The sequence below is a fragment of the Perissodus microlepis genome, chromosome 7, assembly GCF_051167445.1.
Source record: "Perissodus microlepis isolate ML-2025 ecotype Zambia chromosome 7, ASM5116744v1, whole genome shotgun sequence".
Classification (NCBI taxonomy): domain Eukaryota; kingdom Metazoa; phylum Chordata; class Actinopteri; order Cichliformes; family Cichlidae; genus Perissodus; species Perissodus microlepis.
The window spans coordinates 26,562,448-26,588,151 of NC_140467.1; the positions used below are offsets into that span (position 1 = coordinate 26,562,448).

General features: G+C 40.0%; 1 protein-coding gene across 3 annotated transcripts; it reads right to left on the reverse strand.

The window, feature by feature from the left end:
- Positions 1–1,769: 1,769 nt before the first annotated feature.
- On the reverse strand, positions 1,770–23,757 carry tesmin (testis expressed metallothionein like protein). Of its 3 annotated transcripts, none has more exons than XM_084934414.1 (12): positions 23,503–23,757; positions 20,086–20,424; positions 19,793–19,916; positions 18,833–18,916; positions 13,716–13,839; positions 12,446–12,474; positions 12,269–12,327; positions 9,943–10,014; positions 8,632–8,734; positions 7,977–8,114; positions 3,833–3,936; positions 1,770–2,269 (listed from the first exon to the last, which is right to left on the reverse strand). In XM_084934414.1, the coding sequence occupies exons 2-12, from the start codon at positions 20,421–20,423 to the stop codon at positions 2,086–2,088; spliced, it is 1,359 nt and encodes a 452-aa protein (XP_084790540.1). In that variant the 5' UTR covers position 20,424; positions 23,503–23,757; the 3' UTR covers positions 1,770–2,085. The 3 variants fall into 3 exon arrangements, with proteins under 3 accessions (XP_084790540.1, XP_084790539.1, XP_084790541.1); XM_084934413.1 differs by having other exon boundaries at positions 13,710–13,839; XM_084934415.1 differs by lacking the exon at positions 7,977–8,114 and having other exon boundaries at positions 13,710–13,839.
- Positions 23,758–25,704: the final 1,947 nt, after the last annotated feature.

Below are 25,704 nucleotides of genomic sequence, written 5' to 3' on the forward strand. Positions count from 1 at the left end.
CTAAAAGTTTCTGTCATTCATTATCATTTATTGTGTCATTCGTTATCTGAGTCCATGGCCCTGTAGATGAGATGTAAATGTTACACATGCATGACTTCACAACAATTAATGCATGACTTCTTTTCATGTCTGTGTGACACATGAAAAGAGGTAATTTTGCGATTTCGTTGACCAGGTGCTGTGCGCTGTCCGCCGTGCTTGAGCATTTCTGCAGACACCATGTCCAGACCCGGAGCTTGTCCAAGTCAGTGGCTCGGTTGGGTGTACTGAAGGCGAACGTGCTATCGACTGGACACTGGTTCAAGGTGTCTTTGAAGTGTTACAACCAAAAAAAAAAACATTATAGTAAATGTACATCTGAAAGGAATGGCTTTATATCAGGTGCCACCACAACTACCTAAACTTTATTTCCACACAAGCTGATTATTTCTTTGGACAGTGTTGCAGCCTCAATGTGTGTAACACTTTCTTTTTCAGATCTAGTTGCTATCGGGAAAAGAAAACAGCTCAGAAGATTGGCTTGAAGTAGACATTGTAAGGCGTTGTGGTGTGGATGTGGAGAAGAGAGGACCCAAACAGAGGTTGGTGAAGGATGTGCACATTTTTTAATGTAAAGGCAGGATGAACAAAACATGAGACTGACTGACCGAAGGGTGCGCTAACTCAACTGGAAAACTGGCACGCAGGATTGACGATAACAAGACAATGAACTGAGGGAAACTGAGGGCTTAAATACACAGGCTAATGATGATGATGATAAGAGACTGGTGAGTACACAGCTTAACTTAATCTAACTTATAACACAGGAAGCAGAACAAGAGATAACGCACGTAGACAGGTGGTTAACACAGTAAGACAGGAAACACATGGAAAATAAACAGTGAATATGAACAAACTGAAAATACTGGGTCAACAACCCATGAACCCTGACAGACATAGAGATAAAGATGACTTTATTGTTGCTATACTTCGGCATCGTCTCTAGTTAGCTGACTTAAACTAATGAAGTTATATTAGCAGCAACCAGCCAACCCGGTGATGTCACTCTCGCTGCTAGCACATAATAGTGCTATACTTCCTCTACAAACTTTAAGCACTTTTTTCTTAAATCCAGCTTCAAAGTGTTGAGTGTCTCAGTGCTGAATTCGACAGCTGATCACAACAATTTCTATGCTGATCCCAGGAAATTTAGTGTGGTGATCAGTCAATAATCTGATAAGGTCTAATTTGTTCAGTTTTCTGATTACCCTCGTCATGGTCCCTGGGTCAGAGTTGTTGTTCTGGACTTATTTTTGAAAGTGTAAGATAATGATGCCTGGTTCCTGAATATGTTATTTTCTAGACTTTCATGAGTTTTGTGTTTTAGCTTAGGTTGACTGTCTCTCACACAAAATCACCATCGAAACACAGCACACATCCCGCCAATGATTCAATTCCTCATAAACCACTGAATCAGGAAGTTTTGGACATCACTCATCACTTGACTGTTCAGACGAACCAACCCTCGGCACAGTGTTTCTGAAGCAGTGTGTTGATTTTTTTTGACACATGCACCTGAGCTTCAAATGGGCCATCACTAATTTAAATTGTCTTTTTAAACAGTTCCTGAATTATTTTATAGTTAAAAATGTGGAACAAAAATATTGTTAAAGCACAAATAGGCTTTGATTTCGTCACCATTATCCACACAGGATTATTCAGACTGGTAAGAAAATAAATCCACACTACGTACCAGATATCAAAGAATATCTTTATTATCTCAAGGCTAATTTATAAATAGAAACATTGCCCTATATTCACAACAACATAAATAACACAAGAATACACAAATTAAAAAAGATAAACATGTCTCTTATGTAACAACTCTGAAAGCTAAATCTGAAGCTTAAAATAAGAAAAGGAAACAGTGACATGAATTTACATTAACAACAAACATTTCAGAAAGTTATTCAAATTTCACTTTGACCAGTAAAAGCTTCCAGAAACCAGAGATTAAAACTTGTAAATATAAAGATAAAGATCATCCAAGTCTACTTTTCTGAAGTTGCAAGCAATCGTTTTTCCTATCTCTACAGTGTACAAGTGTTAGTTTGTCTTTTTCTCAAACATGGCTTTAGCAATCTGAGAAAGACAGCGTCCAAACTCACACAGGACCATGTGCTCAGCCTGGGCAGGGCTCTGAGTGTGTCTCTCAGCCATCTCAGCCTGAGCAAAAAGACAGTCACCTACAGCCTCCAGTACAGCTGGGGTTATCACCGATACAGGCCACCTGAGCACACAAACAAACATTCACAGACATGAGAACTCTGGGTTTTTTTTTTAAAATAAAATAAATAAATAAATGGTCTTGTTAATTCAAGCCATATTAAAAAAGAAAATCCATAAATACCTCTAATTTTAAGTAGATGAGTACCACTTTCATAGAATTAGTGAGATTAACAACTTAAACAGAGTAGTTTAGGTTGTTGATCTGTTTGTTAACATAAAGTTTTCTGCTCCAGCAGTAGTGTGAGAGAACATATTTAAGTGTTTGATATCTAACATTCACACTCAAATGGATAATGAGTACCTTTGTGGTTAGTATCTTGCCTAAGCTTATTTGGCATGTAGTCTGGAGCAGGCGGGGATCGAACACCAACCTTCTGATTATTAGATGGGAGGGCAGAAGGAGATAGATCAAAAGCTCCACTATTGAAAAGAGCCAGAGTTTAACCCTAATTAGTAATGATTAAATGCACAAATGATATATATACACATAGAGAAAAGAGGTGAAAAGAGGTGAGTGGAGAAGAAACAGTGCATCATAGGAATCCCTCAGCAGCCTACACCTATTGGAGCATAACAAAGGGAGGATTCAGGGTCACCTGATCCAGTCACAACTATATAAGCACAAAGCAAAGTTTTAAGCCTAATTTAAGCAGGACCAGGCTGAGCGGCAGACCAAAGTGCTGGAAAATCTGGTTGCTCTGCCGCTACTCCCCCTTGGCACCAGTGATGATGCTCTGCAGGATGTGGGTAGGGGACCACCCCCAAGGCCTCTTCTGGATGGTTTTCAGGCCGCAGTAGAGGCCGTTGGCCTGAGCAGGAGTGGACGTGCAGTGATGGTGCGTGTAGTGTCAGCTGGTTAACCAGCCGGCCATTCAAAAAGCGCTTTGTGCCTGTTACCTTTAATGGAGGTCCTATTTGAGCATATTGGCATGGACCTCATCGGGCCATTTCACTGGGGTGCACTCAGATACCGCTTTGTATTAGTTCTGGTGAATATGCAACACTGTGCTGTACCTAAGAGCAAAGCTACACATGTTGGTGAGGTTATCACATGAGAATTTGCTCCAGGTTCAGGAACGTCACCAACACTAAGCCCAATGTAGCAACTTATTAGCATTAAACAATATTCAAAATACGTTATTCCCCCATATAAAATGACAATTTTACTTTACGTCTTTAGTGAACATCCTTGGTTCTCATGTGGCTAAGCGTCCTGTGTTATTGATTACTAGACTAATTGCTAAACTCTGATGAAAAGGCATGGTGATGCAGCATGGTACAACACCTGTGTTTGCAACAACTGACACCAACTGCTGTCTGGTCTCTGAGAAATGCATAAGGTGTCTCTGGTATTGATGCTTTGATGCACTGATACTGGCCATAGTGAAAAGAGTGTTACTTCCAATTTGTTCACACACTAACCGTAAAAGACACCTATGTATCTCTGTGTTGACACAATGACACTATTTCACACCCTGGTTTGAGATTATGTTTGCCTAATCATACCAATTCTCTATGATTTTCTTGTGTGGGCTTATCGAAAAGAAATACTTTCATGACTCACTTGTCCTTCGCATTGACAGTCTTGTCTTTGGAGCCAGTTTGCGGGCCTGCGTCATAGTTCCTACAGCCAACACACTTACAGCCGGAAGTACACATGATGTTGGCCTAAACACAAATCAAACAAATATAGGTGAATTTTTTAACAGCTGATTCATGATCACTGGTATTCTTACTTATGCTTCAAAGGTAATGTAATTCTTAGCCAGATATCTGCAAAGACCCAAACTGACATTAATACAACCAGCATAATATCATTAAGATAATATGGTCAGTTGTGGAGGCTGCCAAAACAGGTACATGGAATGTCAATGGTGGGGAAGAAGTCTGATAGCGGTAGTGCGAGGTTCAGAGGTAGTGGCTGGATCAAGCTCACCTCAGCACAGCTTAGGTCAGGGGTCACACCAACCTTTTTGAAAGTCAGAGCTACTTCTTGGGTACTGATTAATGTGAAGGGCTACCAGTTTGACACACACTTCTCAAATAACAAATTTCCTCAATTTAACTTAATTATGTGTTATCATTAATAATTAATGATATTCATCTATGTAAAGACACTAATTATGTTAATTATTTTTCACCATAATTATAAAGAATGCAAGTAGGAAACCAGGTAGGAAACAGATAAATATCAATATGCAATGTTTATTTCTATAAATCTCTGCAAGTATTTACATTTTGAAGTGATCACTTCTACAACATTTTCACTTACCACTAACAAATTTTAACAAATCATGCACTGTGACATACATTATTTTTGTATGTATGTAACATACAAAAATCAACTTTCAAATTTTACAGAACTTATTGGCAGCATTTTAAAGCAAATTGTCACATGTTACACTTAACAAACACATTTGTTTTTCAATAATTAAATTCAACTTTGACATGACACTGTAATGTTGCCACTGAGAACATCTAATATGGCTTTCTTTGTCTGTTAGTGGGAAACCTGGCATTGCATGCTGTTCACCAGTGTGTTTGTTCTTGATGAAGTTCATGTCAGAAAAGGCTGATTCACAAAGATAGGTTGAACCAAACAGGCTGGCAACCTTCATAGCTGCTGTGCAAACACCACTGTACTTTTCTGTGTCAACAAGGCACCAAAAGTTTGGTGCACCCTGATAGGCTTTGAGGTGGACGTCATTTTGCAATGTTACAATTTCGATTTCCACCTGTCCAGCATCCAAGCTGAACATTGAACTTAGTTGCTCAGCAATGCATGTTGTGTCCACATTCATGAAAGGATTGGAAACGAATGAGAGACATGGCTCAAGCTGATCAAGGTCACAAAACCTGTTCTCAAACTCTTGACCAAGTCAGTTTATGACTTGAGTGTACTTTTCTGCAACTTTGTCAAAAGTCTCAAATGCAGAAGCATTGTCTTTCAGCACCATCTGCACAGAGGGAAAGTGCAGCACCTTTTTTCTCTGTAAATGCACAGAGAAGATGCTCATCTGGGCTTTAAATCCATTTAAAGCACTTATCATAAATAAAAATAGATGCAGCTTACTGGTAAGTTGTTATGGTGAGCTATTTTTAGAACAGGCCTGCGGGCGACTCATGTGGTCCTTGCGGGCACCGTGTTGGTGACCCCTGGCTTAGGTTCTAGAACCTGTCTTGACTCAGTTGTCCTGGGGGGGGGGGGCTTCGAGACTGTGATTATCGATCTGAATATGAATGGTGTTTTGTTATTGGACTTCTGTAGTAATCACAGCTTTTTCCATAACCTACACAACATTCAGGCATATGCGTATTCATGAGTGCACTTGGCACCGGGACACCCTAGGTCACAGGCCAGCGACTGATTTTGTAATTATATCATCACATCTGCAGATGTAGATATATCTTAGATTGTATGGTGAAGAAGTACTTAGGCGGCAGCGTAGAGTAGCGATTAGCAATGTTATCTCACGGAAAGAAGGGTGCTCAAACCGTACCTGGTCTTGCGGGGCTCTAGACTAACTTTTTGACATGGGTGCACCGGTACGCCTAACTTTAAAAATTTAGGCGTACCGGCACAAAAGTTAGGCGCACTCAAATTTTTCAACCACATCGCTTAACACCGCAGTTTTACATGTGCACTTTCTTTTGTGGGGGGGGGGGGGGGGGGGGGTCCATACAGACAATATTCATTTCTAAATTATTAACTAACAAACTTGTGCTTAAAGTGCTTCGTCAATATTGTAGAAAATGTTAAACTTAATCATCATCTCGGCTCCTCTGACGACCTGTTTGCTGTTGCATGCTGCTGAAAGGCAGTGGGGAGAGGGGACACTTGGGCAGTGCATTTATTGCAGCATATAATGTGTTTTCTGGATACACTGTGCTTTTTCAGCATTCAAAGATTGATGGCACCGTGTCAGAGCACTGGCTATGAATTTCAGACAGATCAGGCCTTAACTTAACAAAAAAGTTATCAATAGTTCTTTTCATCTTTCCTTATTACCCACAGCTACATCCACTTCTGTCAGGCCTAAGCTGCTCACTAGGGCTGGGTATCATCACTGATTTCTATAATCCATTCGATTCCGGTTCTCAAAGTCCTGATTTGATTCAATTTAGCCTCAGACAGTCAGAAATATTATAATTCTGATCATTTATCAGTGCTGATACACATGAGACTTCATCAGAATTGTGAAAATCACAGCAGATGCCTTTGTGTGAAAGTAACTGAGAATAAAACACAGAAAAACATGAAGGAGATTTTTCTGGTCTGGCTTTTTATAGCAGATAACCTTAAAAATATTCTGCAATTTTGCATAATTTAAAGAAGTTTAAATTTCTTCAGTATTGAACAGCAGAAATTACACGGGTCCGCTCTGTGTTTACGTCTTTGTGTAGAATCCATTAATGAATTGATATCGCTTTATTCAAGCTACTCACCTCTCTCTTCCACCTGCAATTTCAACTGGACCACGGCCAATCAGAGAGGTCCCGCCCCTGACTATCTCTGATTGGTTTAGTCCACGATAGGGGCATAATGTGTGTCTGTTGTTGACCACACGGAGAGTTGCAGAGATTTTTTTTCCATTTTTTTTCTCCTTACCACCACTCCTGCCTGCACACAGCCTTCATATGACAAATATACACTGTGGGGTCCTTAAGTTTTTGGATAATTACTCATTTTTTGTAATTTTGGCTCTTTAAACTATCGCAGTGAGTTTTAAATCACATCAAGATTTTAATTCAAATAGTTTCACAAAAGTACTGTGTGAATTGCTTAATAATTAGAGCCATGTTTTTACATAGTCTCCGTTTTCAGGCGCTAAAAAGTAATTGGATAATTGCCTGACAGGCAATTTCAAGGCCAGGTGAGGCTCTGTTTCCTTCTCATTTCCAGGTTAGGCAGATAAACGATCTGCAGTTGGTTCCGAGAGATAAGCTAGCTTTTTATTGGAATATAAGGAAGTGTCTGAAATTGAGAGCAAAAACTTTAGGAGGCCAATGTGGTATATTCTAAGACTGAATGCTGAAGCATATCACATCATTTATCAAACATGGCGGAGGTGATGTCATGGTATGTCCACATGTGGCTGCAAGTGGAACTGGGTCATTAGTGTTTATTGACTGAACTGTTAAAGCCCTTAAGTTAAAGACGAATGCAATAGATTAAATACGTCTGCAATACAATCACATTGAGATTGTTTGATTCAAAATCCACTGTGTTGGTGGGGCAAAATGACCACAAAAAAAAGTCCAGTAATTTCTCCTGTGCCCACACTGAGGCGACATGGCAACCGGAGACCACAGAAAATGAATGACATTTCATGACTTCTGGTAAGAATGATCAAAATAACTGAAGGCGAGGAGATGGTGGGCAGGACCTGAGAGAGATTTTTCTCTATTTCCAGGCAAGTTAGTGAAGGGACTACCAGTGAGAGTGAAAAATACCACTGACTGACATGACACATGACGTGGTAGTAAGTACAGTGCACATGCAGATTTATGGATAACTGTGCTGGTAGGTATGTCAAACTAACCCATCCACTAGAAGAATGATGTGCCTTGTGTATGTGACTTTGACTCAAGCAGATATGCCCTCTCACCAACATGAAAGATTGAAAAAGGTACCTCCACATTTAAACACGCAACTTGTTTTATGATTATGGGACCATTACAATGGTACTCTTTATGTATGTGTGTACCTCATAGCATTCACAGTAGCGCTTAAGGCAGCCAGAGCGTTTACAGTTGCAGCCTTTGTTGTGCCAACCTCTGACCGCTCCTGACTTCACACCAGCAATTTTTGGCCTGAAGGCATCTGGGTTATGACCTAAACACCACTACATAATGACAATATGGGTATCTTATGGTTAGAATAAGAAAGAAGCACAAGCTAAGCAAAATATACACATACATTCATACACACCATCTACATACTGCAATTTCCAGGTGGAAACAACACAGTTGGTTTGAAGAAACAACACAGTTTATAAAATTGTATTTTTGAAGGTGCACACCATATGCACACTGGTTGTACTGATACTACTTTTTGTGGATGAGGCTCCCGGTCCTGGAAATATGCTTTAAGCACTTTGACGACTTTTCAAAAATGGTTAGATTGCTTGATAAGAATATCAATACGTAAGAAGAAATGTTCCATCCCAGAAAGTGTTAAACTAAGTCTCAACTTGGGTTCAGATCTACATACTGCCAATTTTAATACCAGTCAATCCATCTGGCATCTCATTGACATATATACGTACAGATTTTTCATTATTTTCTTAGATGTTAAAACTCACTCACACAAACATTAATGGGGTTTTTGACTTGACCATGTTTTCAAAAAGCACTGCCAACCTTAATTGCCTTGAGACGCTTCATTTCATGCTCTGCATTGTTGTGGCAGTTAGAACAGTCACAGTTGCTGCACATCACTCCATTGGAAAAACACTCACAGTAGCTTAAAGAGAAACACAGAAATACACATCAAACAACAATTACCTTTAAAATGTAATTTGTAAGTGTCTGTTAGTAACATTACACAGTCAACTGAAGGGAAAACTTCATCATGCAAATCCAAACATTTTAAGGTGAAGACTTGGTTTAAGGTTAGGAGAGAATGCTCAGTTATGATGTAATGACACAAATTTCAAAGCATAGTTTCACCTTAAGTTACAGTCATATTGGAGACCCACAATTATACATCAAACATGCCCCTTGGGCCTAATCTGTGTGGCCATGTCCAGGCGTTTTACATGTGGTGCCAGCCAAAAGAAAGAATTTAAATTCTGGGTTTTCCCTCCCGTGTCCCTGCTCTTTGTTCTAGTCATTTTTTTCAGGAGAAAACATATTTTATCCTCAGGTTTTTCCACCTCTTTGTACGTTCCCTCACATCTATCCCGATAGAAATTTGCGAGTTTTTATATTGTATAATGTGCAGGTAAAAATACCTTTGCCGGCCCACAGAGAGTAGATGTGGGTGAACTACTCCCGTGTGTGTACAGTTTCCTCTGGACAAGCCCCACTATAGCCTTTCTCATAGAAAACCCAGTTTTGCGCTTTGATACACCCACTTGAAACCTGTGTTGGATAAGTATATGTAAATTAAGCCAAACTAAATTAAGAGATGCTCTGCCCACCCTACCCACAGAGCCCCATGGTTTACCCACAAATACCCACTGTGGGCTTGCACAGGCATGTAGAGTACACAGCAAATTTTTCACCAAAGGTGATCAATTTCAGTGAATGCTGATTAGGCTTTATTTGCGTTGCCCCATGTGAATTAGTGTCAGTTCGCCTCACTGCATAGACTTTGTATGTAATCACATGATACAAATGTCCTTTACATTTGTTGTAAAAGCACAATGAGCCTGTAATAAATTACCATCAAGCACATCTTATCGGTGACTCCCACCCAATCCCCTGAGAGTGACTTGATTTATTTTTCATATCTTTGGCAGGCCATATTTAATGAATCCATGCATAATACTTAATATTACAAATTCAATACTTAAAATAATCTCATACTATGAAAATTGTCATCAGCCCTCTTAACTCTTAAAGCCACATGAACAACATTTTAGTGTTAAATTTGAGTTATTGGTTAATCTTCTAGTGTTTAGTGACATTGTTTTGACGTAGAAAAGCAATAGTATGATGTCTACTCACAGTTTGAGGCATTGTGATCTGGTACAATGGCAGGGCTTCCTGGACTTTGATTCACAAAGCATGCCAACATTTCTATAAGGGTAAAAATTAAGAATTTATTCCCATTAAATAATATACATATACTATTGGTAAAAATAAAAAACAACAAAAAACAAAACATAACAAGGAATTCAAGGATTTTTTTTTTTAAATGTATGACAGTGTGCACACACACATAGACGCACACACAAGCTTTATGTAAATGAAGCACAGACAAATCTAAGCTGAAGCCAGGGAGGCATATATAATTCTAGTGTGTTATTAGTCTGCTAATTAACACTAATAAGTACACCATCAGTGAAAAGTTTGGACACACCTTCTCATTTAATGCCAAAAAGTTTATTCTGTCCATCAGCTGACCCAACCTGGTTCACTGGGGAAACCTGCAGTCAGCTGAGACTGAAAAAGTCACTCGGATGAGTGACAAAACGTTTCTCCCACTGAAAACGCTACGTGCAGATGAACACAATCAACCTTTTTGGGATTTCCTTACCTGAATGATTGAGCATGCATCACCTTGTCATTTAATGTTTTTTCTTTTTTCGTGACCATTTACATTGTAGATTCACACTGAAGGCATCAAAACTAAGAATGAACACATATGGAGTTTGTGAGTAAACAAAATAGTTTGAAATAACTCAAAACATACTTTACATGTTTTGGCCACCCTTTGCTTTGATTACTGCTTTGCACACTCTTGGCATTCTCTCGATGAGCTTCATGAGGTCATCACTTGAAATGGTTTTTCAACAGTCTTGAAGAAGTTCCCAGAGACGCTGAGCACTTGTCGGCCCTTTTGCCTTCACTCTGCGGTCCATCTCATCCCAAACCATCTTGATTGGTTTTAGGTCAGGTGACTGTGGAGGCCAGGCCATCTGGCGCAGCACTCCATCTCTCTCCTTCTTGGTCAAATAGCCCTTACTCAGCCTTGAGGTGTGTTTGGGGTCACTGTCCTGTTCAAAAATAAAAGATAGTCCAACATCATGTCGCTGCAGGATGGTGTGCTGGCCACGTTGGTTCAGTGTGCCTTCAATTTTGAATAAATCCCCAACAGTGTCACCAAAGTACCTCCACACCATCACACCTCCTCCTCCATGCTTCACAGTGGGAACCATGCATTTAGAGACCTTTTCTGCATCGCACAAAGACATGGCAGGTGGAACCAAAGATCTCAAATTTGGACTCATCAGACCAAAGCACAGATTTCCACTGGTCTAATGTCCATTCCTTGTGTTTCTGGGCCCAAACAAATCTCTTCTGCTTGTTGCTTTAGCTTAGTAGTGGTTTCTTAGCAGCTATTTGACCATAAAGGGCTGATTCATGCAGTCTCCTCTGAAGAGTGGATGTAGAGATGAGTCTGCTCCTGGAACTCTGTGTGGCATTTATCTGGGCTCTAATCTGAGATGCCGTTAACATGCGATTTCTGAGGTTGGTAACAGATGAATTTATCCTCAGCAGCAGAGATGACTCTTGGCCTTGTGAGTCATGTGAGCCAGTTTCGTGTACAGTTTGATGGTTTTTGTGACTGCAACTGGGGACACACAGTTTGCATAATTTTCTGGAATGACTGACCTTCAGTTCTTAAAGTAATGATGGACTGTCGTTTCTCTTTACTTTGCAGATAGTTTCATGCCATAATATGAATTCAGCGACAGTTAGGGCTGTCAGCTGTGTACCAATCTGACTTCTGCACAACACAACTGATAGTCCCAACCCCATTAAGAAGGCAAGACATTCCACAAATGAACGCTGACAAGGCACACCTGTGTTGTGAAAACCATTTCAGGTGACTACATCATGAAGCTCATTGGGAGAAGGCCAAGGGTTTGTAGTGCTCTCAACTAAGCAAAGGGTGGCTACTTTCAGGAATCTAACATATAAAACATATTTAGAGTTATTTATCAATGTTTTCTTCGCTGCATAATTCCATGAGGCATGTTGTATAAATGCTGTCTGTTAGATTTTTCCTCTCTCCTAGTCTTCACACTCACACAGTATTTTAATATAGCAAATTTACACTAAATTTGCTCTGCTGTTTATATTTTTCTTTTCCAGCTGTAAAAAAACAGAATGACAATGAAATGTGAACCTGGCCTATTAACTAAAGGATAAACTGCTAATATGCTCAAGCCATTAACCCGAATGCTCAATGAGAAAGGTAGAAGCCACAGTGTCTCATTCAGGTCTGTGCTGTTGTGTATTGTAGGGAATGAGCCTCACGGCTTCCTCTTGGCTAATTATCAGACATTCAAATCTTTTCTTTTGGTTTCAGTTTCACAGTCCTAACCTTGTGGGAAGCTGCTTTTTGAATGTCTGATCTTGAGCCTCGTATAGTGGACCAGCTGTCTGGTGGTACAGGGGAAATAAAAAAAAAGACTTAATACATGACTGATGAAATATTAGCAATTCAGTTAATCAACTGATCATTCAAAATGGGAAAAAATAATTTCTAAGTAATTCCTACCTGACTGGAAGTCCCCAGTACAGTCACTTCTGATAAACACAAAAGGAAAATCACCATCTACAGAAATCCCTATTTAATCAACAACTGTAAAGTGCCATAGCTGATTTTAATTTTTAAAAATCAGCTATGGCACTTATCGGTTACAACTGTGTTGCAAGAGACTATAGGAACATAAACTGAGCTTGCAACATCTGTAATAACTATTATGACATCTTCTTTATGTTTAAAAATCACAATTTTCTACTTTTTTTTTCTATGTCCAGGTTTGTTGGTGAAAATGACTTAGTCCTATCTTCTTGCTGCAAGGAAAGGAAATTCAGCAAAAAAATAAAAAATAAAAAATCCTGGTTTAAACTCTGGCAAGGGCCTTTCTGTGAGGAGCTTGCATATTTTCCCTGTAAATATGTGGGTTTCCTGTGGGTAGTGATGATTATAAATTGAGAAAAATTGTTTAAAGCATATAGAATTAAGCTATAATCTAAAGTGCTTTTAGTGGCCAGTAAGACCCTGAATGAGATCAGCACTTAAGAAAATGAATGGATGGATTGTTGAAAATGATAATTTTTCTCGTGGCAGTGTACAGGTGATCGTCAAATATACTATAAAAGTGATTATACTTCCACAGAACAGACCAGAGGTCATGGAAAAAATACAGTCACGGAATGAAAAAAAAGTGATATACATACAAAGACAATTGCCAGACATAAGAAAATACTTAGAAAATAAACATCCACGTATCTAGTCTTGTCTTTGGCTGCTCAATCTGAACACAAGTGGTGCTCCGTTATTGGACTTCTGTGCAGACCATCAAAAAGGATGGAGTGCCCACTCTGGGTCAGATATGAGTTGGGAACCCAAATGGAGGAGTTTAAGCATCTCAGGGTCGTGTTCATGAAGGAACCCCAAAGGCTTTTTGATTAAATTTCTGGAGATGCATTAGTTGATGAAGACTGTAGTAAATTATTAAAAATAAAATACAATAAAAATAAAATTGTGCGATGAGGAAGCAATCTCAAAATACCAGCTAGGCTGGAAGCTATCTAGGCTGGAACTTGTTTGAAAGCCAATATAAGATTAACATTAAAAATGCTAATAGCAGGTCACTATTTTCAGGAGGAGGTTAAAAAAGAAGTCCTGTTAAAATGAGTCAGATAAAACCATAAATCAAGGTTTAAGACTTGCTCTTTTATGTGTCAGACTTTATCTTATGGCTGGCACAAACTAAACTTGAAGCAATATCATAACCTCTAGTACGTAAATTTACCATAACCTTTCCCTTGAGTTAGTGTGTCATTTCTTTGAGCTGATGCAGATTCCATGGTAAGAAACACAGGTCCTTGCTGGTGTGGATTAACTAGCGCCAAGTGCTCACCTCCGCTGACCTTACACACCATCTATAGGGTGATAAAGTAATAAGAGCAAACAAAATTTCTTATTACTTCTATTTTAATTTAAAACTTCAGTTTACCATTATACATTAGACAAAACTTCAGAATGAATTCAGGCACAAAAAATTATTAGAAGCAATATGGCCAGAGAAAGCCATTGATATTGAGCTACTCCAAGTGACACAAAGTAGTTGAAGTTGAATTTTTCTCAGCAATAAGAGTGACTCCACACAGTATCCTCAGAGGGAGAGATACTGCTGTTTTACATGAAAGTGTAGAAAATGTAGTAAATGTAATTACAGGGCTACCTAGACATTCAGAGCCTGTAATGTTGCCAGCAACCACTCCTCAGCAAAAAGTGAAATGTGGGACAATGTGATGTGCAACAGTGAAATTGTTTCTTGTGTGGACATCCCTTAACAATGGTGCTCGAGTAAATATAGTTTGCACAGGTGGTTGTCACAGAGGTAACCAAAAGCTTTGTTTTTCTTCTGATTTCCTGAGACAAATACATTTGATATAAATGCAATTAAGCCTGGCGGGGACATCTCTCCTCGCCAGTCTGTCAGCTACCTATGGTGGTAACCATAACCCTCACGCGCCTTGTGATTCAATTGTATACTTACCTCATTTCCTTGTGTCAATAACTCTCACCAGTTCATCTTTAGCCAGCCTCAGTCTCACCCTGGATTCTCCACCACCATTCCCTCGCTTTGCTGTCACACCAATTAAATATTCATTGCTTAACCTACTTGTCCTCCTGCCGCCCGTCTCGAAGCTTCCTCAACCTCAAGTTGGAGAAACAAACTATAATTCACCAGTCTGCCGCTCACTTGGCCCCCCAAACCTGAAACTACCCCACCTGCGAGTAAGCTATCACTTCAAGTCTTTCTCCAGCCTTCTGATGCTCGGTTCACTTTTCTGATCACTAATCTCTCTCCTCCTGTGTTACAGAACCACTCGCCCCCGTGAATCCCTGTTCCGAGCCCTAGTGTTGTTTCACGTAATTCTCGCCAGTAAACTGTCTCCTGCGTCTCCCAAGTCCCTGTGTCTTTTCAGGCGATTGTCGCTAGTTAACTGTCACCTACCTCTGTGCAAATAAAATCTATGCAATTGTTCACTGTCTCCGTGTGGTATCTGCACTTTGGTCCATATCTCGTACCAGCCTCTGGGCCTTGTGGCACAGCTAAATCAAGTAAATATTATTCTGATGTTTTTCAGTGCCTCGCATCACAATAAGATTATTTATGAAATCATAACTTTAGTCTATATATCTTTAACTAAGCGATGCAAAATATTACTTTCATAATATGAGAAGTTTCCAAGTTAAAGGCCGTCAAATACATGGGAAATGGGTCATAATTATTTTTCTATCTATCCATCCATGCATCTTCTGCTTATCTGAGGCAGGGTTCGCGGGGGCAGCAGCCTAAGCAGAGAAGCCCAGATCACCCTCTCCCCAGCCACCTCCTCCAGCTTGTCCGGGACAACACCAAAGTGTTCCCAGGCCAGCCAAGAGGTATAGTCTTTCCAGCGTGTCCTGGGTCTGCTCTAGGACAACCTCCCGGTGGGAAATGCCCAAAACACCTCACCCTGAAGCCACCCATGAGGTGCCGAGGAGATGTCCATGTCAGATGCCCGAACCACATCATCTGGCTCCATTCGATGTGGAGGAGCAGCGGCTCTACTCTAAGCCCCTCCCAGATCGCCGAACTTCTTAACCTATCTCTAAGGGAGAGGCGACCAATCCATCTGTAGAGCTCCTGCTCCTTTCTCCCGTCACTTATGAACAAGACCCCAAAACTCCTCCAACTGGGGAAGGAACTTGTCCCTGACCCGGAGTGGACACTCGACCCTTTTCCAGCTGAGGACCATGGCCTCAGATTTGGAGGTGCTGTTTTCATTCCCACTACTTCACACTCGGCTGTCCAGTGTGGGCTGGAGGCAATCACACAATGAAGCCAAAAGAACCACATCATCTGCAAAAAGCAGAAATGAGATTCTGAGACCACCCAAGTGAAAGCCTTCTGCAACTTGGCTAAGCCTAGAAATTCTGTCCATAAAAATTACAAACAGAACTGTGACAAAGGGCAGCACTGACAGAGTCCATCACCCACCAGAAATGAGTCCAACTTATTGCCGACTATGCGGACCAAGCTCTTGCACTGGTTTTATAAAGACTGAATGACCCGTAGACACCTCATACTCCTGAAGCACCTCCCACAGGACACTCCGAGGGACACAGTCGAATGCCTTTTCCAAGTCCACAACACACATGTAGATTGGCTGGGCAAACTCTCATGCACCCTCAACTAGCTTCAAGAGGGTAAAGAACTGGTCCAGTGTTCCATGACCAGGCATTGTTTCTCCTGAATTGTTTCTCAACTAACAGATGGACTCTCCTTTCCGACACCCTGACATAGACTTTCCCAGGGGGGCTGAGGAGTGTGATCCCCCTATAATTGGAACACACCCTCGGGTTCCCCTTTTTAAAGATGGGAACCACCATCCCGGTCTGCCAATCCAGAGGTACCGCCCCTGATCTCCACGCAATATTGTAGAAGCATATCAACCAAGACAATCTTACAACATCCAGAGCCATCAGGAACTCAGGGCAAACCTCATCCACCCCTAGGGGCCCTGCCACCAAGGAGTTGTTTAACCCAAAACACCACTTGGGTTCAGATCTGGGAGGCTGTTCCTCCCAATCACGCTCCTCCAGATCTCACTATTGTTGCCCACATGACCGTTGAAGTCTCCCAGTGGGACAACTAAGTCCCCAGGTGGAGCACCCTCAAGCACACTGCCCAGGGACTCCAAGAAGGCTGGGTACTCTGAACCGTCGTTTGGTGCATAAGCGCATACGACAGTCAGGACCCATTCCTTGAACTGAAGGCGCAGGGAACAAACCTTCTTGTCCAGCGGGAGAAACCCCAATATACAGGCAGCAAGCCGAGGGAATACTAGGATACCCACTCCAGCCCGCCGCCTCTCACCATGGGCAACTTAGAACTGGGACAGAGTCCAGCCCATCTCCAGGAGCCCTGCGTTGAGGTGAGCCCGACTATATCTATCATGGTACCTCTCAACCTCACACACTAACTCAGGCTCCTTCCTCACCAGAGAGGTGATATTCCATATGCTAGTCTTGGTAGCCGGGGATTGGTCTGCCAGGGCCTCTGCTCCTGGCCACCGCCCGACACACATATCGCCCCCGACCCCTAAGGCACCTCCTGTGGGTGGTGGGCCTACAGGAGGATGGGCCTATGTCCCGTTTTTGGGCTGTGCCCAGCTGGGCTCCATGAACTAAGGCTTAGCCACCAAACTGGTTCCAGGACAGGGCACCAGTAACCCTATCCCAGACAGGGTGAACTGTTCCTTGATCATATACTAATAGGGGTCTTTTGAATCGCTCTTTGCCTGGTCCCTCATCCAGGACCAATTTGCCTCCTACCAGGGGGACAACATAGCTCCTGGGAAACCTGGGACACACAAACCTCTCCACCACGATATGGTGGCGATTCACAGAGGGCCTAATTATTATTTTTCAACATTTCTCAGTATAGAGGTAAACAAATTCATTATTTTCAGGTCAGAGATAGATATTTAAGCTTTGTGAAAAACTGCTATCAGAACAATTTTACTGGATATCATAATCTAAATTTCTTTTCTTTCTTTTTTTGTTGAGCATGATCTGTTTTTGTCACGGTTCGCGAGGCGAGCTGTATGGAATTATTAAAGGACCCAAGATGCGGCACAACTGAGGTGAGGAAGCTTTATTGAAGGAACGTGCTCAAACAACAAAGGCGAGGGTGGCGAAAAACAGAACTGAGTAAAACCTAAACTGGGAAAACTAAGCATAGAAAACAAACCAGAAACAGAGATGCAGGGAGCGACAACCAGAGACGACGGAGGGAGATAAGCAGACGAACCAGCCATGTACACGAGAAAACACAGGGCTTAAATACACACAGGGCAATCAGGGAATGGGAAACAGGAGGGAGACACGGCTGGGAGTGATTGGACATAACGAGACAAGGGGAAGCGAAACTAGAACACTGACGGGAGACACAGACCTACAAAATAAAACAGGAACTCGCACATGCAAAGACACAGACTAAGAAACACGGACTTTACCCAGAGGAAAACCACAGACAGAAATGACTAAACATTAACTGAGGAAGAACAGAACCAAAAACCAAAATATATCACAACAATAGAAAACACAAAACGCTGGGTCAAAGACCCAGGATCATGACAGTTTTTCAAGTGAAAATGAGCCACATACATCTATGCATTCATATTCTTTACACTTTAAACAGTTTATCTACCATGTCTATGGACTGTGAGAGGAAGCTCGAGTGCTCAGAGGAAGCACCCACATGACATGGACAACATGCAAACTTCAAACAGAAAGAGATGTAAAGCCTGTTTGAAACAAGAGCCTTCTTATTGAGAGGTGAGGCTCCACCTAGCACTACTGTGCACACTGTTTTACTATTAAAGCTATGATACATTATGTGATACTGATGCTTAAAACTGGGTATAGAGGGGGAAAAAATCATGCTCAGTATATTTGTTGCAATTTTAACAGCACTTAAATGTGTTTCTGAGTCCTGAAAATTACATGAGGCAAATTCCTGTATTCAAAAACATTGTGCCTTAAAGTCTGCACTGTTTTTTTTATTATTATATTTAATACAGGCCTTGCGGTCTACTAGAAGTTCCACAGATAATTCAACAATACAAATACATAATTATCAGTGTGTTAATTACATGCAAATTGCTTGAATATTGTTTACAAAATAATCATATTAGCATAATAAATTCTGTGTGGCTATAGAGAGCTGACATCTGGTGATGTTCTTTTAGTTTACATACAAGAAGGCAGGGATAAAGTGTATTCCCTGTAGGAACACTGTACAGGGATGCAAAATTAAACTTGACCTGCTGAAATCTAGTCTTTCTTAGTGAATAGAGAGAAATTTGCAAAACTTACAGGCTGTGTGATGTGAGACATGGCTTCAGTCAATCCTTCCTGAAACTGTTGATGATCCATGGGAACAGGCTTGTGTAACTCACCCTGAAAATACACAAATATACACGACTATGCAAACGTCTTGCATTGTTTATAATTTGCTTTCAAGGAGCCAGAGTTTATTTTTTTAAATGCACAACAGAACACTGTCAGTCAAGACTGGAATCCCCAGAGCCTGGGCCTCAAAAAAAACATTGAAGCAGCACAGCATCATCTTGACAGAGAATTGAACAAAAGACAGCCAACATCCAAAGAAGAATGCCCTTCGAGAAGGCTGGAGGAGAAAGCTTTCCTAACAGAGTTCAGGCTACATTATAGAAAAAAGATTCTCATACCAAATATTACATTTCAAGCTCATTAAAGCTCAAAAACTCTGGGTTGAAATGTTGAATGCGCTGAAATACATCGAATTATTTACCTGAAAGCCAAAGTGAAGAACTGTTGAAAGCTGAACTTCACACAGAAGAAGTTTCAAAGTTGAAAAGTAGCTGAACATCTTTAAAATGTACATTAGAAAAAGCTGACTAATGACAAATGAAAATGGAAAAAAATTGAAAATACAAATCTGATTAAATATTGAAAGCTCATCTTTAAATAACTTGAAGAGTTGAATTATGTATTTTACATTTCTAAACTCAAGAATCTCCAATGAAGAACTAGAATATTTGCAGAAAATCTGCTGTGTGTGTGTGTGTGTGTGTGCGCGCGCACGTGCGTGCATGCGTTTGTGCACGTGTGTGTTTGTGATTTGGATCTCAATACTGTGAATGCTTAATCAGCATTTACACAGAACATTGGAATGTCACCTTTGTGGTGGAGAAGAACCCTGAGCTAGTGCAACTTAATAGGTACAGGCTACATACAGTGGAATATATACCCAAATATTGGTTAATAAAGTACTTCATATATTTCTTAACTCACAGTAAATCCTAGAAAATGGTTAATTGAACTATCCGGCATCATGCTCCAGAGACTGGGTTCATTGGTACACCAAGAAGCAGAAACTGAGTTGTGATGGCTGCCATCTGGTGGAGCAGGCACAGGGCTGAGGAAACAAGACACATTACTTTCCTTTCACAAAGGTCCAGACATAAAAAGCAAGGTTTAAATCTTCATACTTATCAGAGTCATTTTGAATAACACACCAGCAAAAAAATCGATTGTAGTTCAAAAGTAGTTAGTTACTTAATGTGTCTATAATGTGTAAAGCTTACCCACTGACAAGGTGGTACTGGCTCAACTGTGGCTCCAGGAAGCAGTCTGAATAAGTCAGCTGACACTGAGTCGACTGATATGGATCAATGAAAGAATCAATATGATACCTTAAGTTGAGAGGGTCCAACATTTCTGATTGGACAGTATGATGATGAGGATTGGGAACTATCCCTGGCAAACTGATGTTTGAAGTAGGCCCAGACCAAATGGGGATCTCTATTGAGATTGGACAGACATTATTGAGTCTCTCAGAGCAGCAACCTTTTGAAGAAGAATCAGCAGTATCATCATGTTCCTCGTTGTACTGTGGCTGTAGCTCTGTCGCAGGGCTATTCATCCTGGCAGAATAGAAAGACCTGCTTTAACAAAACATCCATCAAATACATCAATAGTGAATTTTGGATTTTTATAGCTGAAGATTCAGTTCAACTGCCAAGTTGGCTTTAATAATATATCTGAAGACAGTTAAACACTACATGTATATAGGCTCATTTACACCTTGAAGCCTTGCTTTTCAAAGGCCGACATACAAGCCACTGTCTGTGAAGCTGGATTTAAGAAATAAGCGCTTAAAGTTTTTAGAATATTTTAGAATATTTTTACTATAATTGTGTATTTTATTTTATGTCAGTGCAGAACAACACCAGGTTGGGTGGTTAATTGGGGTTAAAAGACTTACATTAGTTTATGTTAGCTAACTAAGAACCAACTACAGGATGCATTTCCTGAAGAAAATGCAGTGTGAATGCTGATAGCAGAATGGTTTGAGCTGAATTTTTAATCATTGTTGAATGTTTGGTGAAATAACTTTCAAATGAGCTGAAATACACTGAATCGTTCACCTAAAAGTCAAAGTGCAGAACTGTTGAAAGCTGAAGTTTACACAGAAGAAGCTCATATTCCTTAAATCACTTGAAGAGTGAGAATATGTATTTTAAAATGTCTAAACCCAAGAATCTTAAAAGAAAAAACAGAATATCTGCTGTGTGTGTAGATCAGTGACTTCTTGTCAAACAGGAAGTCAATAAAATAAGGCTTAAGTGATGGACAGCGGCCTCTTGCCAGAGGACTGTGTGACAAACTGTTTATGTGAGGGGTCGTCAGCATATTCTTAGCAGAGATGATGACGTGCTGTATGAACATTACAGCTAACAGGTTTGTGCTATATAAATAAATAAATAAATAAACTATAAGTAACAGGTGGATTTTCCCATGTCAGTGGAGCTAGCCAGACAATAAAGAGCCACTTACTGCTTAAGAGACACACAGAGAAGGTGGACAGCATGGCTGCAACCATTTGTCGACACTATAGGAAGCTATGGGGGCAATATTGCCTATATCATCTGCCAACACTGACTCAATACTAACGAAGAACATAGCGCGAACAGCAAAACAGCACGATGGAAGAAAACAAAAGCAAAGATTTTATAAAAAATGTGAAAGCATTTCACAAAAAACGTTAAATGTAAACTTCGAAAACTTGTTGTTTTGGACTGGAAAATAAAATCCTTTTTTTGTCAGAAGCCATTTTTAGTTTCGTATTTGCACATTATTTTTTGTTTAAATACTACTAGAACTTTAATTTGTATTACCTAATTTTTTTTTAACTTTTATTCTAATGGTCTTATTGAGAAATGCTAAAAATACATTTATTGTCAAATTCATGTGTTTCCTGGGTCATTATTTTAAGGTTTTGTGAGACAGGACAACAGGGTGAGATTCACAGGTGGGCTGACTTGAACAGGTGAGGTACTGGTGCCTGAAAGAGGAGGCTGCCCACAGGAAGTAGGGATAAAATGTATTGAAATAACTGATATTTATATAGCACTTTTCACAGAATAAGAACCACAACGTGCCTCACAATAATGTAAAACAGATGTACATAAAACAGCACAATCGATCATACAGCACAACTCTAGTTAAAATCCAATCTAAATAAATTTGTCTTTAAATGTAAGCAGGAGCATCATGATTCAGAGCTTTAAAAGTCAGTACGAAGATTTTCAAATTGTAAAATGCACTGGAAGCCAGTGAAATGAGAATAAAACTGGTGTAATGTGCTCTCTTTTTCGTGTCTTTGTTAAGAGCCTTGCAGCAGCATTCTGGACTGACTGGAGACGGTCAAGATTCTTTTTGCTCAAACAAAGAAATAAAATAAAATCGTCTCTTTTTGCTTTTCATCCGTAAATACTCTGCATACTCTTTCATGTGATTCAGTTTATTTTGAAAAGACTCAACAGAATCTTGAGCTTTATTGTGAAAGGTTTATACTGAAAATAAACAAGCGGACAGGCGATGGTTTTACCGTCGTTGTTGTTGCTAATGACAACGCATAAAAACAGGCGCTTGTCTGTCTGTAGTGTGGTTATATTAAATATAAGAGAAAGAGAGAACTTTAATAAATTAATATAGCCACTACAGTGACCATCAAAACGATGAAAAAATATTGCGGTAAACAGTTTATTTTGCGACACCACGAAACAAACTATAGCATAGAATGAAACCATAGATGTTTTTATAAACAGAACAACATTTAACTTTGTTCACGATTCTCCAGCAACAGTATTTCAGGATGACTGAAATTATTGTTCATTTTTACTGTACAACATTCATTACACAGTCACATATGATAATATATTGTCAAATTCAGCACAGTTCGTAGAGTAACCACCTGTTTACTGTCACAGTTCCTGTGTTTGTCTCGCTGCATTTGCTACATTTATCAAGACAGTCAAATTCTGTTTACTCAGCACTTAGAGCAGGGGTGTCAAACTCAAATACACAGTGGGCCAAAATTCAAAACTGGAACAAAGTCGCGGGCTAACATTAATATTTATTGAAAAAAAAATCTTCCTCCAGATATAAGAATGAATCTTTTCTTATGGACTCAAATAAGTTTTGCTGGAAAACTGAATATGGAACAAGCAAAGCTTAATACTAAACAATATATATATTAGCTGTATAATACCAGTAGGCCAGCTCTAATAGTAATTTGGTATGGCTTCGTGGGCCAGAGTTTGACACCTATGACTTAGAGTAACCACCTGTTTACTGTCACACCCCAACTCCGATGAGAGCTTCCACTATTTTGTAGCCTACTTTTTAAATTTATAATGTGTTCTGCGGTAAAATATCTGCGGTGTAAAGAGAATCAGTTTTATACATGAGAGGCCGTTGAGCTCATTCTACTTCAGCTGGTATCTCGAAATGTTAACTGCTGGTTCATTAAAAGTCAGAAGTTACGTTATTCCGATTAGCCTAGGTTAATGTATCCATTAACCTAACGGTACTTATAATTAATCATTTTGCGATCTTTACCTGAATATAAATCAGTTACACAATGCTAACTAATGTTTAAGTTTTAACCACACAATGTAGCTTATTGGTGACTTACACAAATAACTGTGAATACTTACCTTACTACAGCGGTTTCTTGGGTCTCCTAACCTAGCCTTTCAAGACAGCCAGAACACCGGACGTTACTACGGTTACAAACGCGGTTCTACATGTATACATTACGATCAGTTACACGTGTGTTCACCGTTTGGATTCAAGTGTGAAAAAGATTATGTGGCCGTTACTGACAGACTGCTGCGCACATAGCCTACTTCAAGGAGACGAACTGCGGGCTTTATGAGCGATGCTGGTGTGCAACACATCTATTTACTGCCTCTTTTCTTTTATCACTCACAATTTTATTTTGCCCTCAAAGTGAATCCCGAAATTTATTCCAGTAACCGTTTCACAATAAAGGCTTTTTGAGGAACAGTGAAGGGCTTCTATTACCGCGAACGGCTACAGGGCTTTTAGTTTGAAACAGATACAGGAAGTGTTCGGCTTTTCATCGGTCGCTTAATGCACAGGTGGTCTTTAACGGAACCTAAAGTAATAATAATTAAAAATAAAAATAAAAATAAAAAATCGAAACAGAAATGGGCAGTTAGGTAAAGATGATGGAATATTTAATCGATAAGTGATTTTCCAGCTTCAACGCAGTGTTGTCACTGATGGAGATTTTACACCGGAAATTTAAATCCCTGAAGGAGCCTCTGGAATTCATTCTCATTCTCTAAATGAGAATGCCACCAATTTCAGTGAAGAAAATAAGAAAAATGAAAGAGACTGTCATCAATCTCCAGGCCCGTTGTATGAGAGATAACCTTGTCTTTTCAGGTATGCTGGAGAGGACTCAGAAGAAACTATTAAAAACTTCATCCAGACCCACCTGAAGCTTCCAGAGGACACCATAAAGAACATCAGCTTCGATATAGTCCATTGTCTCTGAACCAGGAGGCCCGGGGCCCGGAGGCCACGTCCAATTGTCGCCAAATTTGACCATTTCAAGCAGAAGGAGCAGGTGAAGAGTCACGGTTAGGGAGCTGAAAGGAATAGACTTCAGCATAAACGACCAGTTCTTTAAGAGATCGTCTATTTACTTTTGTATTTCCACATCACAGTGTCAGGTCTGTGTCTTTGTGGAGGTCTCATGTTTCCTTTTTTATTTTGATAGTTCCTTGTCCTATGTTCAGTGTATTCAGTTTTGCTTCCTCCCCGTCTTGTTATGTTTGATTAGTCCCAGCTGTGTTTCCCTCCCGTTTCCCATGCCCTCGTTACCCCCATGTGTATTTGAGCCCTGGGTTTTCCTCTGTCTGTTGTCATGTTGTACATCCTCACTGCTGTGTTTTCCCTTGTGCTCCTGTCTAATTCCTAGTTCTCAGTCCCAGGTTTGTTTTCTTGTTGTCTAGTTTGAGTTTATTGTTTCCCAGTGTTTTAATTCTTAGTTTCCATGTTCAGGGTTTTGGTTTGTTTTGGGGTTGTTTTTTTTTAGTTTATTTAATGGAGGATTTTTCAGCAATAAACCATATTTATTATAGTATAATGTAACCAACATTCCTACCTCTGTTTATAAATTGTATTTATTATAATAGCAACCAGCATTCCTACCCCTAGACATACCTCCTACTCAGTGTGCACTACCACTGATTACATTGCAGCTTATATTGCACTGATCACTTGCTCATTACATTGCACCTGCTCCTTTATATGGTACATATAACTTGTACTTATCGGTGTAGATACTTGCATTATTACATACATTCCCTGTGTAGGCACCTCTTAAATTTCAAGGTTTTTTTTCTAAAGGAATTTTAATGTAAAAATCTACATGCTGCTAACAGAGAGATGCCAAACTGTGTTTCCTTGTTCTTGTAACAGTGACAGTAAAGATCTATTCTATTCTATTCTATTCTATTCTATGCTACGCTATTCTATTTAATAAAGCTGCCGTTTTCAATTAACTTCCTGTGCTGTGAGTCCTGTGTTTGGCTCCTACATCCTGCCTGCCACATAGCAAACCTTGACACTGACAATTACTGTCAATGACATACACACACGACAAGCGTGTACACGCTAGCTTATATAAGTTAATATGCACACACATAATCAGACAACACCAAGCACCACTCTTGTCTACATATTACACTTTTATGGAACCTTTTTTTTTTTTTTACAACTGTATGATGTACGAAGTTTGTCACATGGAATGTGCATGAAGCTGGCTACAGACAGAAGAGTTTAAAGATATTTAACAAGTTTTAAAAACTACAGGCAGATGTTGT